General features: G+C 39.5%; 1 protein-coding gene across 1 annotated transcript; it reads left to right on the forward strand.

Moving 5' to 3' along the window:
- The first annotated feature begins 2,812 nt into the window (after positions 1 to 2,812).
- Positions 2,813 to 14,919, forward strand: LOC103717271 (alpha/beta-Hydrolases superfamily protein). The gene is made up of 9 exons (XM_008805591.4): positions 2,813 to 3,264; positions 4,255 to 4,318; positions 5,216 to 5,348; positions 8,065 to 8,296; positions 12,186 to 12,314; positions 12,445 to 12,494; positions 12,572 to 12,669; positions 12,749 to 13,036; positions 14,294 to 14,919. Exons 2-9 carry the CDS (start codon positions 4,271 to 4,273, stop codon positions 14,780 to 14,782), a joined length of 1,467 nt encoding a protein of 488 aa, XP_008803813.3. The 5' UTR covers positions 2,813 to 3,264; positions 4,255 to 4,270; the 3' UTR covers positions 14,783 to 14,919.
- Positions 14,920 to 17,518: the final 2,599 nt, after the last annotated feature.

Below are 17,518 nucleotides of genomic sequence, written 5' to 3' on the forward strand. Positions count from 1 at the left end.
GCCACCTTTATTACGCTTATTCCTAAGCGTCAGAATGCGACTGAGCTTTGCCACTTTCGTCCCATTAGCTTGTGCACAACCTTATACAAGGTTGTGGCAAGAATCATGGTGGGTAGAATGAAGCCCTTCTTACCGGGCATCATTAGCCAGGAGCAGGGGGCCTTTGTGGTCGGCAGAAATATTTCTCACAATGTTATGTTGGCTCAGAAAATGTTTTGGGATCTTCGGCGAGCTTCGAAGCGGCATAGCTTAATGGCAGTCAAGCTGGATATGGAGCGGGCTTATGACAGGATCAGGTGGAGTTTTCTTCAGCGAGCTTTGGAGGCTTATGGTTTCCTGAGGCAGTGGATTGATTGGGTGATGGGGTGTGTCCGTGGGCCAAAATTTTCTATCTTGGTCAACGACACTCCGTCATCCTTCTTTGAGTCTACCTTAGGATTACGACAGGGATGTCCCTTATCCCCTTATCTGTTTATTATCTGTGCTGATATCTTGTCTCGATCCTTGGAGAGGGTGTGCGCTAGTCGGGAGCTGGAGGCTTATACCCCAGCCCTGGGGGCTCGACCTATCTCCTACTTACTTTTTGCTGATGATTGTCTTCTTTTGACCAGGGCACGGACTTCGAACGCTCGGGTTCTCCGCAGGGTGGTGGCAGACTACTGCGTGGCGTCCGGCCAGAGAGTGAACTTGCTGAAGTCCACCATCTCCTTCAGCCCCAGCACGGAGAGCAGAGTCAGACAGGAGATCAGAGGGATTCTGCAGATACCAGAGCAGGAGGGGGCACTCACCTATCTAGGTGTTCCCATTACTGGCCGGAGGCTACGGGTGGCGGAGTGCTCCGGCTTGATGCAGCGAGTCCAGAGTAGGTTGGAGGGATGGAGGGCGTCCTCCTCCCTCCTTATCTATGATGGGGAGAGTGACATTGGTTAGAGCGGTGCTGGGATCTATACCGGTGTATCTTATGGCCAACACAGTGGTTCCGAAGACGATTCTGTTGAGGATCGAGCGACTTCTTCGGAGTTTCTTGTGGGGGTCATACGGTGGCGGTCACGGAGTGCACCTGGTGGCATGGGAGCAGGTGTGCCTTCCTATCGGCGAGGGCGGTTTGGAGGTGCAGTCCCTCATAGCGAGACGCGAGGCGCTCCTTGCTCGGCACGCGGCTCGATTCTTGCTTGAGCCTCATGGCCTCTGGAGCCAGGTGATGGCAGCCAGATATGGTCGGGGGGTTTCAGTGGCAGCGGGGGGAGGGGGGCGACGAGTCTCCTTCATGTGGCGCGAGATCAGGAGTTACATGCCATCTATTTTGGCGCATACCAGATGTTTGATTGGAGATGGCCGGAGTATCGATGTGACTGGTGACTCATGGGTGGACTCCCTTCCCCTGAGTTGCTGGCCGACTATGGTTCACACTGAGGCTGTGGAGGGGCTACGTGTGTGTGACCTACTAGTCCCTGGAGGGGCAGAGTGGGATGAGGCCAGACTCAGGTTGTTGTTTGGGGCTCACCTAGCTGCGAGGATTCGGTCCCTCCCGCTACCAGGATGTGGGGGGCCGGACATCAGGGTCTGGGGCACCTCGAGCCGGGCCAGTGTCAGATTAGGTGATCTTTCCCGCATCCTCTCGGCGGGGCACGAGCCGGGGCCGGACTGCACCTGGACTTGGAGGTCGGGTCTTCACCCGAGGGTAGCCCTCTTCCTATGGAAGATATGTTGGGACCGCCTCCCGACGAGAGCCGAGTTGAGCAGGCGTGGCGGGGGGGTCTCGGCAGAGTGTGCGACGTGTGGAGCTGAGGAGTCAGTGGACCATGTGCTATTCCAGTGTACATGGGCGAGGGCGACATGGCAGTGGACTGGGTTCCAGCAGGGGGCGCGGAGTGCACGATTACAGTTTCTCGGAGTGGTGCGACAGTGGTTAGCCAGTTCTCAAACTCGCGATGAGGGTATCAGAGCGAGTTGTACAGCATACCAGATTTGGTTGGCTAGGAACGCTCGCATTTTTGGCGAGCGTAGGTTGTCACCGAGGTTTGTTGCAGAGCTTGCTCGGGCACAGGCCACAGAGATCAGAGCCACCCCACCTACGGATAGACTTTTGACAGCTTGGGACATCTGGGGCTCCTCCTTTGCCTCGGCAGCTCCTCGGATGGTGTTTGTCACCTGGGAGCCCCCACCCCCGAGCTTCTTCAAGGTCAACTTCGATGGGTCGGTTTTGGATGGCGGCACTCGTGGCGGTGCAGGCTTTGTCATACGGGACCCGGACGCTAGGGCAGTAGCTGCTGGTGGCTGCCACTTGTATGATACATCGGTCCCCGGAGCAGAGCTGCGTGCAGCCTGGGCAGGCCTTCGTCATGCGCGGGTTGTTCTGCGGGCTAGCTCGATCATCCTAGAGGGTGACTCGGCCACTGTCATCCAGTGGATTCAGAGGGGGTTGAGGGGCGGGGACACAGACCACCCCTTGATCCGTGATATTGTGGCGATGATGAGAGATGGGATGGCCATCCAGGCCGAGCATGTATTTAGGGAGGCCAACGGGGCAGCCGACTGGGTAGCTGCCTACGTGGCCCACCATTCTGGTTATGCTCTTTGGTCAGGGGAGGGGGAGTTGCCATTGGCACTCCGTGAGTTACTGTATTTTGATCTTATTGGGTGTATTCACACACGCACTGTATGAAGCACCCGTTTTAAGCAAAAAAAAAAAAAAAAAAACAGTAAATTTAGAATAAAAAAACAAGGGATAAAAAGGTGGCCTTATGACTTGCCATATTAGTTATAAAAGCAGAAATAACATTAAAAGAAAGAGAAGCAGAAAGTGTATGATGAAACCATCAAGGGTTCTTAGGCTTTCATCGTCTTTCCAAATTGATCAGGTTACGAGAAGCTTGGCAATCGCAATCCCATCAGAAAAACCGAACAGGATCTGAGTTAGGTCTTAACTTTGACTCATCTCCACCCTAACTTTGTCATGCTGTCACCCTCACTTTGGGGTTATGGTGGTAGAATCTTTATCTAGAATTTTTCCGACTTCTGGACATAAGCGGTGGGCAGCAAGCAAGGGATCGTGGCGAGCGCGTGTTCGGCTAACCGTGTGCCGGTTTCCTAGTTGAAGGAAACCCTTCCCTCCCCATTTCCCAAAGTCGGTTTAACAGCCAACGGATCCGTTCTCCTACTTCCTTCCCACCTTTTCCTTTCCACGAAAAACGCCTGCGGACGAACCCTAACTCTCGGAATCCCATTTTTACTCTTCCCTCCTCCGCGATCGATCCCAGCCAGGTACGAGCGAGCTTCTTTTGATACTTCTCTTGGATTAGGGTTTTCCCAAGAATTTGACTTGTTATTTCTATCATTAATTTGTGAAAACGGAAAGGGGAAGAAAACTCAATCTTGGTATTTTTGCGGATTTTTTTTTTCTTTTCCACCTTCTTCTGGTGTAATTATCGTTTTGTTTATTGGACTGGATAAATTAATGGTTGTTATTTATATGAGGTTCGATGATCCGTTTTAGTTTTCTGTGTGTTTTGTCGATTGTGAAGGCGTTCATTTATACTTCAATAATTTGGGTTGATCTAGTCGTAGAATTGTGCACCAATTGGCAATTGGATCGTATATTTTTGGCATGCGTCAAGAAGGTAAAGTTGGCACCGCCACCACCTGTCTCTGTATCAAAAGTTTGGCCAAAGTGCCTGGCACCGTGGTGCCCACTCGGAAGACTAGGGGCTCCTCATAGTTCTGAATTGGACGAGTCCACGAGACGGATGTACACTCCAAACCTAATAACTACCCACAATTACCATGTTAGAACTTCTATTTCTGTTATGCCCAACCTTCGATGCTACTGCATGGGTGTACATTGCATTTTTCTTCTGTGCTTTTTTGTTGAACTTTCAAAGATTTTTTTACATGCATGTCTGTTTGCTTGTTTTCTTGCTGCTATTGCGACAACATGACTAATACTAAATTAATTTTTTGTAGATAATATTGTCTATGCTAAAATAAGCCTAAAATGGTAGAAGAAAATTAATTTTTCGTAGATGATATTCTCTATGCTAACATAAAATTTCTTTTGACATTTTAAAACTTAGCATTCAAAACTGCCTCTTTCTGCCTACATATTTTAATTGATTCTATCTTGCAACTCATTATTTCCATATAAGCAACCATTTTGTCTCATTTGCATTGTTAGCATGTCTCTCTTCGGCTTCATCCATGATATTTAGTAACTGCCAGCATGCTATTGAGTATTAACAATGGTCTGATGCTTAGGTTTTTGTCGGCAAGCATGGAGAAGAGGCCTTCAAAAAGGGTGGAACCAACTATTGCTTTGATGGTAGGGACCTATAACAAGATGTTATGCATCTAGGATGGTATTCTTTGAGCTTTTGATACATATTAATACAACCAAGCTGGTTAAGAAAATTAATACAACCAAGCTGGTATTCTTTGAGCTTTTGATACATATTAATACAACCAAGCTGGTTAAGCAAATTTGAATGATGAAAGACATACTTACATAATATGCAGTGTATGTCCGCATACTTTACCAATTCCTTTTGTGTTTAAGCTTTTCCTATCTGGAACAAGTAGATTTCTTTTTCCAAATTAATGGTATTCAAACATAGAAGCACTGAGTATCACTTACAGCGAGGTACAACCTATACTTTCTTTGTTTTAAAGTTCATCATGAAAGAATCTGCAAATGGATTCTTCCAATGTGTATGACCCAATTAAATAAGCTTATATTTATGGTAATGTCATTTCTTCTGTAGGTCATTGCCAAAAATCATTCTTCTTGTGTCTAAAGCTTGTGTCAGTTTTCACTAGTTGCACCACAAATGCTCTCAAGAAGGTTATTTTGGTGCCACTGTTTAAATTAATTATTTATGTTCTTTTCTTTGAAAACATCCCATCATGTTTAGACATAAATAAGCGAGACAGGTATCCTAGGTTTTTGAACAAATTTTTCCTTACAAAGATTTATTCAATTACTCTGGATAGTGGTAACAGTTCATATAAAGGATCCTGGTCCTTTTAGGTCTCTTATGTAAATAAACTTACAGATCCTTCAACTTAAGTCCTAAGCTTCAGGCAAAGACCATCCCTTAGTAATTTTCATGGTTTTTTTTGGGGAAAATTAAATAAGTCGTATCTAGAATTTTATGCACAAGATTGATTAGGTTTTTAAAATTCATTTTTGAAATTTTAACTCGATCATTAATGTTTCCAGGCTCGTGATGATCATTCAGCAGATGAGGGGCATGACTCCCAGCTATTTACCTCCATTCCGGCTCTTAGTGAAGCTGCTTCTTATCTTGCACAAACAACCTCATATTTTACTCGTTGCTTCTCCGTCCCTGTTGGTGAGATCCCAAACTTAAACATTAAGCATCAACTATTTTTCCCAAGGGTGAAAGAGAGTCATAGTTTATGAGAGATTGGGAATTTAGGGGTGGCAATCAGGTTGGGTCAGGTCAGATATGGTTCGAGATGAAAAATTATCAACCTAAAACATACATGTTTATTAAATAGGTTGGAATTGAAACTTGGACCTGATCTATTTAACAAACAGGTACCTGACCTGACTTGCTTAACTTGTTTAATAAGTAGGTCAGTCCAATTAGCTCTGCAATGAACTGTGAACCTGTATTAATGCTAATAACCCATTTTGATATGCAAACTCAAATTGACCCAAGTAACCTCTTAACCAGTCTTAAACATGACTATTATTTTAGGTTTCAGATATAAATATGTTAACCTCTATATTACAATGAATCATGCAGAAAACATCTCATGCTAAGAGGTAAAAAAATTCCTAGAACATAGGTTTTATTTTAGGTCACAAATTAAATTATTTCTTTAAGACAATAGAATAATAAGCGAAAAAAATATTTGCTCTTTTCTTCTATTCTCTTGCATCTTCTTTTTCTGCATCTTCTTGATAACGATGAAACAACTCCTTGTCAGTCGCTCTGTGGTCTTTTGGTACTTCTAGATCTCTCTAGATAGTATCCCTAGTCGCTGCCACCAATTTCCTCACCACCTTCATGATGAAATCAAAGAAATAGGGCAAAAAAGATTAGATATTTGAAAGAAATTTTATGATCTTTGAAAGAAAATCAAGAACGGGACCATGTTCAGATCAAACCAAAAGAGAGAGAGGAGAGGAAGGGACGGAATGTGATTGACTGCAGGGGACAATCACCAACAATGATGGTGGGGAGAAGCCAAGGTTGAAGATGGAGTTGGTGGTGCTAGGGCGGCTGCAATGGTTGAAGCAAGTGGTGGGCCAAGGCTTGGGGAAGCCTTTTCCTTTGTGGCCTTGGAGTGGAAGAGCGTAGAGAAGGATTGATGGAGGAAATGATATAGAGATTGAGAGGGGGGGGGGGGGGGGGGGGCACATGGGGGGCAGGGATCTTTTCCATTGTTAAGGAAAATAGATGTGATATTCGATGGCTGTGAATTTGTTTGGTGAAGCATACAATCCATGTATTGTTGTCTTATTCGTTGGAGCTTTGGGAGTGGGATCGATGACTTGAGATGCATTGACAGGTTTGTGCGGGTTAAATAGGTCGAAACTTATGAACCTAGATTGGACTTGTTTAATAAACAGGTTGAGGAGGGTTGACTTGTTTATGACCCGAACCCATTTATCTTAAATCTGAACCTGTTTAATGCGGATCAGGTATACGCTGGTTGGTAGGTCGGTCATAGATTTCCACCCTTAATTGGGATAGTACATATGTGGTGTGCGGACGTATATGCTCAGTAAATATAAGTATTTACGAAATGAATGGTATTCATTAAATATATTAAATAAGTAGAAAATTAAAATACCTAAATAAATATTTCAGAAAAAATAAGAAAAAATTGTTATACAATTTCTTGCTTATTTAAGAACTTATTTAAGTATGGTATGGTATGTTAACCTAAAAAATAACAAAAATCCTTAAGAACTGATCTTGGGTTTTAAGTATGCCACTGCAACAAAAAAAATAACAAAAAAATAAAAGAACTACAGGAATTGTGGCATGTAAGGAGGTTTGGAGTCCCTAGCTAATAAACAAATCATTTAGTACTTAGGCTACCAATCTTAAATAGTATTCAAAAATCAGAGTTCTTCTTTGGCTCCTTTGGGAAGTGACTAAGGTGTAATCAAGAGGAGAGCTTGATCAAGCTTAATTTGAAATTAATTTCAAGCTTGAGCTGTTAGATCAAGCTTGATTTTTTTTTTTACTAGTACTTTGAACTCAATTTGAGCCTAACCTCAAACCGAGCCAAAAATGAACCTTAGTGATTAGCTTTGGAATCTTAAATGAAGCGGAAATCAATTCATCTTGAATCAAGCTTGAATTAAAACTTACATTCTATCTTGATTTCAAGTTAAGTTCAAGCTTGGTTCAAGACTATTTTGACTTTTGATTGATTTGAAGAAGTCAAAGGAAAACACTAACTAAAGCCTTGATCCAATATATCCTCTATTGACCCTAGCTTGATCGAGTTGGATCAACTTCTTGATTCAGCTTGAAATTAATTTTGTGCCTTTTTTGCTGGTTCAAGCTTGGTTTGTTTAGTTTCAAAGTGAGGTTGATACGAGCTTTTCTCGATCTGAGCTCGAGCAGCTCAATTTGTTTGACGGCCTTAGAAGTGACTCATATGACAATGACTCCCACCATCACCGCAATCCATGTGTAACAAGAATGCATATATGTCCTGCTAAGCTTATGAGGGTGCTTGGTGGCTCACTAGGTGGCCGGGCTCCATATGAGGAGTTCATTGGTTCATTGGCCTCATGAGGTGCAATTATTGGGCTGCACCTGCATATGAAGCCACATGGACTGCATTTTATAACTCTCTCTCTCTCCTCTCTCTCTCTCTTTATATATATAGGCATACACATATATAATATATATCTGTCCATCCATCTACCATCCATCGACCTATCTGTGTAGCAATGCCTGTACCTGCATCTGATTTCATGATTGACTTCTTAATGTCCTCTATGTTGTTGAATTTGAATGAAGATGCAAAGGTTTGATATTCACTTACCTTGATCTTTTGTTCTTACTGCTGTCACAGGTGGAGCTATTCCCGACGAAGGTCAGGAATTAATAACATTTCCATCAGGACAAACCAGTGAGTCATCCTTCAATAGTTGGTCTACAAGATATGAACACTCCAGTGATGTCAGTGCTGCTTCACCTGTTTACAGTGGAAGAGGGACAAGTTCTGATGGAAGTTCATCTCGAGATAGAACTGTACCTAAATTTCCAACTCGTATTTTTCAGAATGGATCTTCAATGTTCCAGGAGTATGAATGCTCGAATAACCACATTTTCATACCCCCCTTAAATTACAATTCTATTAATGGTATTAGATTTGAAGAATGCATTTAATTAAAAAATATCAGTTGCATGTCAGCTATTTGATATTCTGTATCATGCTTTTATAGATCTCTTGCTTGCGGTTTTTGGACTCAGGTGATAAATGATTTGATGCTGAATGAAAATCTAGATTATGTGCTAGGCTTGATAAGCACATATTAAGTTTCTTAAAGAATATTGGAAGAATTATAAGTTGTGTGGTTGAATCTTTTTTCATATGTATCTTGAGAAGAATAAGTTCAATATAAGAATATCAACTTTTTAATAATTTTTTTGAGTTTTAAAATTTCTGTAGAGGTCAAAGGTGTATTTTTTGTCAATTAATCTTTTATGTCTTTACTGAATTGTGTATACAATTTAATTGTTCATCTTGCTACCGGAATCCTATATTCATCTCTTTAGATTTTTTTTTTCACCACTCTTGCTGCTTATTCTGTTCCACCTGAGTCTTTGACACATAGTTAGCAGGATTAAAGTTTTTCTAATAATTAAAAGTTGAGGCCTGAGGATTGAAGAGAATTCCTAGCTCATCTGAGTTACTGAACTTTGTGAGAGACCCCTGATTAGAGTCAAGGCCTCAAGGGATAACCATAGTAAAATTGCACAGCACCCTCTTACTTCTGAGAAAGGGAATTATGGGCATTTATGGAGAATAAGTGGTAGAGTGGAAGGGAATAGAGAAGTGCAAACAATAAACAGGAAGGGTTCAACCATTCTTCCGTTCGTTGCTCCCATGGCCTCAAATTCCTCAACAAAATGGAATTGGGTGTGGAATGGGGGCAGAGAGAGGAGGTGGCCATGGCCATGCATGCACAGCTTCATCTTCATCCTCAACACCTCATGCCAAAAAAATATCAGCAAATATCAGAAGTTATGGGAGGACATTGGTGGTGTTGATGGTAGCTTCAATGTCGCTAGTGGGCCCCCTAGGGAGGAGGGGCATGACTTTGCCTCTCTTTTGACCTCTTTGTAACTCATGGTTTTAACTTTTAAATAATGGCGTTATAAATTATTGCCATTATAATAGCCATTATAACAGTTTCGGTGCTTCACTGCTGCATTATATATAATAACAGGTAGAGATATAATGGCAACTATAATGCATTACTTAATGTTAGAATGTCCTTTATAACATAAACAATGGCTGTTATTTTGCTTGTACCTTTCTCTAGATAAGGTGTTATCTTCAAGAATCAAGACTCATTTTTTTTCGCATCAAAATTTCCTTTAAAGTGATTGTGTGGTCCAAAAGAAATATTTGTTTATCCAATGAAAAGTGAAGGGAAAGATAACATTGTTGTCTTCCCACTATTGTCTATTTCTATTATAACACATCTACAAGTATACAACAGCCTAATATAAAAAATCCCAATGGTACTTTTTAAGGCAAATAATGACTATCATAATCGTTATAACATTTTGGAAGGGGGTCCACCATAACATCATAATGTGTTATTCAAAATCTTGGTTTTTCAAATACATTGGGAGGCATGGCTTCTTTTAGGACTTTTTAATTTGTTTGTTCATATCAAATGAATAAAATCTCCACAAAACTGTAGTAAAAGCAATGTTTAAATTGAGGGTAAAAAAGTCTTCTATGGCAGGTCCAATAGCAAGATTCTAGTGCAGTTAAGTGCATGTGGATGAATTGCAAGGTAGGGTTATAATATCTCCCATTCTCATCATAAAGCATTGCAACTATTATGCCAATCAAGGTTTGTACTTTGTAGTTTTGGTACCAGACCCCATATTGGTAACCAACCAAAATATCTAGTGCCGGGGGGTGTACCAAGTCTTATTACCCAACAGTACTGGGTGGTGCACTATATAGCGGGCTGTACAGTCTAGTACAACAAGCCATGATGCCAATGTCTTGTTTGTATCTCATCCATACAATCCTTGTTTTTGGCCAGTTTTCTTATACTAGGATTAGATCTGTATAATATTGGGCTTTATTAATTTTACATTTTTACTGGTTGTAGCTTAGCAAAGTACCATGCCTTCCCCTTTTCATGCTGTGTGGTAATCCTTTGCCTAGCATGACCTTGACTTTAATATATTTGAGCTTAGTCTTGTTGAATTACATTGGTGGTTTCCACTATTATGTAGCTTCAGTAGTTGTGCACATAAGTTTCTCTCATATAAGACTAGTAGCTTTTCTCTTACAACATTACATCATTAAAGCCATGTCTTCAAGCACATAAGCAGAATGGTTTTGTTGAGAGAAGATATTATTACATCATTTATACTACCTGAGTATTTCTTATATGCAAATATCATATTAAAATTGCTCATACTTACCTTTGTCTTTTATAGTCCATGATTCCCTGTTTTCTTTTGAGATGCTTGCATATTAGCTAAATTAACTCTTGAACTTACAGTTGTATCCATACTTCTGGGTGCAGTTTCTTTGCTCTTTGCATTTCTAGTGAGCTTAAATATCTTTTCCCATTATACTAATTCTAAACCGCAGAATTGTAAGCTTAGGTGTTGTTTGCTACCATTTCTAAATTGGTCTTCTTCTCATAACTATGTAGGATCTCAGTTAGAGCATCATACTTCCTATTGCCAGGATTTTGCCCTCATGGATCTTCTAAAGCCTTATAGCCTTCAAAGTCTTTTCGTCATTTCCCCTTCATGCCTATTACGAACCTTAATTCATGGGATTGTTGAACATTCAGACTCTAGTGGCAAGTTTCATGACTAAAAGCTTCAAGCTCTTCCGGAGACTCAAAAAATCTGTCCCTCCCTGATCGAGCAGTTTGAGTGAGCTCAATAATCTCCAAAGTTGCTTTTCAGGTTTAGTTTAGGCCATAAAGCTCTTTTTGTAGCTCATACCCTTGCTGAAAAATATGGCATCCCTCATGATGAGCTTTTCACCTTTGGGGCTATAATAGCTATCATGGATTTAACTGTCCTTGTTTTCTGACTTGCTATATCAAATGGACAGCAAGAATGCCTTCTCTGAGTTCTCTCACATTGATTTTTTTAAGAATATATACAATAAGCCGCTTTATGGCCTTCTTCACCAGCCTTCGCATAGCTCATTCTGATATTATCTCATCGACAAGCTCAAAGAGCTTAATGTTTGGTCTGGCTGCTTTCCTTGTGCACTCTTTTAGTGCTGGTCTCATTTTAGCAACTATCTCTGAGCTCTTTCTGCTCAGCACTTCTCTTGGGACTTTCCTAGTTTCCCATCTTGGACTTCACGTATGAAATATTATTATTGTCTGTGATGATTATTTTCACTATATCTTCTAATTTGATGTGTAATTTGATTGCATCCAAGTTCATGACTTGGAACTTGAGAAAACTTTTTCTTTTTCTGTTGGATACCATTTGCAAATATCATGGACTAGGGCATTCCTTGAATCTTACTTTTAAGATAAAAAGACAACATAAAACCTTCAATATCAACGTTCATGGAACATTAAGTCAAACATAGATGTAAACAAAAGTTGATGCCATAGTGTTGGGGACCATGGTTCAGATGCTGATACCAATTGTTATATGTCCTAGCTGAGAGGAAGTTGTATTAAGTGGGATCTCTTTTTGTCAGCAGAAGTTTGAACAATGAGCTGTTCCTGTAACTGATTATTATGTTTCTTATATTTAGTTACTACATGTACTGTTGAAGTTTAAACCTGATCATGTAGAGATTGTCAATTTAATGAATTCATTTTTGTGCAGAATTACACTTTAATTTTTGTAGAAGACTTCATCATTGTATTGTTAGTTTGTTGGGCAAAATATTCATTTTCTCTGGATAAGTTATCTTGCTTAGGATATATAGTTTCTTACCGGTTATACTTGCAGTCTTGTGTCTCGGGCTCGAAAAACTATTCGTGGTTCAGCAGATGACATTGGATGGCTACAACATGCCAGAGGCATGCTGCCGGTTGAAGATGGAACTAAGAGGTTCATGGAATTATTTGAGAACATAAGGTCTGCATCACTACCATACCAATTTCTTCATTTGGATAATTAAACAGAGCAAAATCATAATGAATCTGCAAAAAAATGCATATAAAATATTTGCTTTTATGATTATTTAATCAACCTTTTCCTTTGTCAGAAATAATGAGCATAAATTGCCAAACTCAATGGTGTACTTGTTGATTCCTGGTAATATTTTCTTTCTGTCAAGGGGTAGAATAAAGTTTAAAATTTTATATCTGCTCATCAACTTTTTTTGGTTACAGGTCTTTTTAGCAACCATGGTCCACTATATTTCGTTAATACAAAAACATACTTTTCAAAGATGGGCTTGGCTTGTCATATTGCTAAGATTCACAGCGAGGTAGTTGTCCTTCTCTTTCCTTGGTTTTCTTACATTGAAGTTGTCTTGCCTATTCTCAGTACTACCTATTGAACCTCAGGCTTCAGTTGATAAAAATGCCAGAGAAATAAAAGAATACATTGAAGAGATATATTGGGGTTCCAAGAAACGCGTAATGATTCTTGGGCATAGCAAAGGGGGAGTAGATGCAGCAGCTGCATTATCTTTATATTGGTCTGATCTGAAAGATAAGGTTGGTGGGTTAGCATTGGCACAGAGTCCCTATGGAGGCAGCCCAGTTGCTTCTGATATTTTGCGGGATGGACAGCTTGGAGATTATGTAAGATTACGGCAACTTATGGAGATCCTGATATGCAAACTCCTTAAGGTATTTGATTTATGTGCAAGGTTCTTTTATCTTAATGTTCAGTAAGTTTCAGATTGATTGACATGAATGTCGGTAAAATGCTTCAGTTCTGTAGTTTTTTATCCTGCTTTTATCATCTAGTTTCCAGGTTAAAATTATGCATGTGCTGATTCAGTCTGAGAGAAACATGAACTAGGAAGAGCTGTCTCTTATACAGAACTGCAGAGACCATGTATTTCACGTCTCCATATACATGTTGCTGTGAGAGAATGTATCTCATGTTTAGGCTGCTTCTTCTGCTTAACCATTTATTTATATTTACCGCTGTTACTTTCAATTTCTTTCTTTTTTTTCTTTCAAGTACAAGTTGAACTTTGATATCTAAGTCATGCTTTAGGCTGTGATAGCTGAACTGCTGAACAGTCCGCATTTCTTATGATCTAAAATACATATTCTGCAGAACTCCCTTAAAATAATATGCAGCTCAATTGTTGAGGAATTTTACACGTCTGGTAGTACTGTTTTGACCTTCAAGAGAAACTGTATGTTATCATATCTAAAACGGTAAACTTACTATTCTACCATTGAATGTCATAGCTCTTTTTGCAGTCCCGTCATTATCTTGAGCTACATCTAAGTCTGGTGTAACTTCTATTGCATGTATGTTACTGGCATATTCTAGAATGTTTGTATGTGTGTTTCTGTTAGTACGTGAACTTTGGTTGTCTACAATGAAATTGATGATAATTGAAGCAATAACTATCAGAAATAAAATGATTTCAGTTCACAGATATCTGCATTTCTAGGAAGGGATTTAGCAGATGGGACTTAAATAGATACAAATTAAGGCTTGGGGCTGAGCATTTGCCTTAGCCACCATTATTTTTCTAGTGAAATCTATATGATTACAAATGAGTCCTTTAAAAAGAGCAGTGGTTGAATTAGATATTACTTTTATTGGTCCACTAAATAGTGTGGGTATGTATTACATCACCTCTATTATTCATGGTGGAATCTTCTCTGAAAAGAAATGTATTATATAGGTGAAATCGTACTCAAAAGCACAGGCTGGATCCTGTAGTTTTCTCTTTTAACATCTGTACGGCAGGGGCTTGCTCCTCTTTTTTTACCAAACAGAGCAATAATAGCTGGGCTCTGGTATTCTGGGTTAGGATGTTAAAAACAGTCGTAATCTTGTAACCCTGATTTTCATACTCATTCTCGAGTTTTGTGCCAATTTGTCCTCTGGAATAGTATCTTATTCTTTATGCGCTGCAGGGTGATCTGCAGGCCCTGGAAGATCTTACGTATGATAAAAGGAGGGAGTTTCTTGGGAGACACCAATTGCCACGAGAACTTCCTGTGGTTTCCTTCCATACAGAAGCTGCCATCACCCCTAGTGTCCTTGCCACCTTGTCTCATGTGGCACATGCAGAGCTTCCCATCATTGCACCCCTTGCAGATGGCCAACCAGCCAAGCTTCCAGTGGTTATGCCAATTCCTGCTGCAATGGCTGCATGTGCACAGCTACTTCAAGTCAGATATGGTGAGAAGAGCGATGGTCTTGTCACACGGAAGGATGCCGAGGTTCCTGGCTCAGTTGTAGTTCGGCCAGAGCAGAAGTTGGATCATGGTTGGATGGTGTATGCTTCCTTAAACAATGACCCTGGCAAAGCAAATGCTTCGCAAGTGTGCGAGGCTCTTCTCACGTTACTTGTGGAGGTTGGACAGAAGAGAAGGCATCAGATCACCATGAAAGATGAATGAGATAAATATTGGCTTGCTCCTACATTTTACGATGAGTGAGCTGTAATTTGCTGTAGAGATACTTTCTGATTTCACGTCCGAAAAAAAAAAGAGAATTTCTGAAAAGGTTGTACAGTTAATAGAAGCCTTTTGTCTTCTATCGATGATTTACTTCTATGTGCAGCTCATATAACAGCAGTGCTACTTTATTGTGTCCTGTGATGTTGTGGGATAGCATGGAAGGTGAGATATATAGGAAAGGAAGCCCCTGTTAAAACTCATCAGCTGGTAAGTTCGGTATCATTCTGTAGAAGCTTGTTTGAGTGCATGTTAGGATCACTGGATTGATTCTGAAACCACTATATATAGTCTCTTTTGGACAGCATGCTGGACATGATTGGTCATCCCCACGGGGGTTTGTACTTTTCAAGCCCTCTGGCATCATACATTCATACTCCATGCGGTATGTCACGGCCAGGCAGGATCCTTCAAAAGGTAGATAGAGCAAGAGATATTCTTTATGGCCTTTGGTACTTTTGGTGTCTGACCATTCATGGTGATCCAGATCTGTCTCCAAGTTACACTCTTCACGAGTCGGTGGATCCATTTTGATTAAAAACGGTCAGATGTTAAGAACACGAAGGAAAAATCATTTTAATTTTGTTGTTTACACTGGCTATGCTGGTTTTTCCGATGGATGGTTCCTTACTGGTTTTTACTGTAATCAGTGTTTCCACCATGCAGTATCTTCGAGGCTAATAGGTTGTTGAGGAAGATGGCAAGTCACCAAGACTCATTCCTCCTCGGGTGAAATTAGGTCAGGAAGAAAAGGAATCGTTATGATCATGATGACAATTTTATGATCATTTTTTAGCTAACGTATTATTAATGCGATATTTATTTAGTATATATGACACAACTATGTCTAAAATAAATTTTATAGTCATCTAGCAGGATGATGATGATATATTATTTTTGTGTATATCATGCTATTCTGGACCACTGAATTTTATGACAATGAACTTTTTCAAATTTATAGAGAATTTTATTTTTTAAAAAAATTTAATGTCATAACTATGTTTTAATATCAGACATGTAACAATCTTGTCCTAGGATGCTAGGACCAATATGGATCATTATAACAATCATAAAAAGTTGTTGCACAATCAACATTGGAATTAATAAAAATATTTTTTTGTAGTGTTACGGTACTATTTCAAGATTATGCTGACACTTTTAATATTAATATAAAATTATAATTTATTTTTAATAAAGATAATATCAATATATGTACTATATATTTGTTAAAAAAATAATGACATTTTAGTTGAAATTCATATTTTTATACCATTAGATTTGTTAAAAATCGAGTAGAGGTTGGCTGGAATCACTGTATAAAATATCATATCTATTATGGCATGATAATTTAAAATCATGGAGAGATTTGTGACATGGCATGGTTTTTATTTATTTATTTTAATAGAGAAACAAATTAAAGTATGATTCTACATGCCAATACCAAAACGATACCATTAAGAAAAAATATATAATAATCAATTTTAAATATGTCTGAAGAGACTCCAAAATTCGCAGTGTCATAAGTCTTTGCTTGACATCTTTCTTTTTTTTTATTGAAAACGAGGATGAGTCAATTCTAATTGAAACCAAAGCGAAAGCGAGATTTGAATCTAGACCTTTGGTACTAACCCCCCAAAACTTTTACCAATTGCATTAGTGGCGCCCTTTTTAGGAATAAGTTTTCAATCTGAAATATGCATTTTACCTCATCAAGAGAGATCACGTCCAACCATTATCATTATTTTGCCTCATGATATGTAATTGACAAAGGTTATGCTTAAATATTAGTTAAGGCGTATGCAGAGCATGGGGATAACACTGCTCTAATACTTGAATTGGAAGCAAAGATGTATGACCATCAAGCTAAAGTTATCTTTTTCATTTTCCTTGGAAAGGTAACTTGCATAATATAATATTTGTGCCCCCCTTTGATGATATAAAATCAACTAATGGACTACTAACCACTTGATGGTGTCATCTCTTGCCACCTGGGCATTGCAGGTTTCGATCCCGAAGTAAACCCTCGAAGGGATGGGATAGGTATAGGGTAGAAGGTGGGAATTAGGCCTTCTTAATCTCATAAAAAAGATCACTTGGTTCATGATCCAATCTAAAGCATCTCGTCCATGTGAAACAAGAAATCATCAATATATATTACTAAAAATCGTTTATTAGCCCTTCCTAAATCCTTGATAGTCCAATACATTATATTTAACATATCAAGAAGCTATTTATCGGTAGTGATTCACCATATTCATTCTCCAAGTTGCTACATCTATTCACGTGACAGTCACTAAAAATTCCCATGGCTTTCCCAAGATTTCCCAACTTGCATGGAAATGTCTATATCGTTACAGGTGGTTGATGAAACTTTCTAGTCACTATCGATGAACTAATTTATGCATTGCCACCGACAACCGAAGTAAAGTGTGATAGTGTCATTAGGGTTATGACTCAAATCCACGTACCTAGTACCCAACTAGAACTCGACCTGGACCCATCAAACCAATAAATGGGTTGGGACGGAATCAAAGCCAAATCTATTGAAACCTTCAGGTCAGGTTCGGATTTTATACATACATATATACTCACGTAACTATATACATACATATAATAATACTAGTCTTATTTATATATCTTCCGATTAACAAATAAAAACAATGACATGCTAGGTCATGT

This window comes from Phoenix dactylifera, chromosome 3 (genome assembly GCF_051530095.1).
Source record: "Phoenix dactylifera cultivar Ajwa chromosome 3, Ajwa_hap1_PhDact_Kaust_v1.1, whole genome shotgun sequence".
Lineage (NCBI taxonomy): Eukaryota > Viridiplantae > Streptophyta > Magnoliopsida > Arecales > Arecaceae > Phoenix > Phoenix dactylifera.

Excerpts from the sequence above, each read along its gene's own strand:
- LOC103717271 (XM_008805591.4), top strand. The coding sequence starts at position 4,271 with ATGGAGAAGAGGCCTTCAAAAAGGGTGGAACCAACTATTGCTTTGATG. Across the intron at positions 5,349-8,064 it reads TTGCTTCTCCGTCCCTGTTG|GTGGAGCTATTCCCGACGAA; the intron begins GTGAGATCCCAA and ends CTGCTGTCACAG. Across the intron at positions 12,315-12,444 it reads GAATTATTTGAGAACATAAG|AAATAATGAGCATAAATTGC; the intron begins GTCTGCATCACT and ends TTCCTTTGTCAG.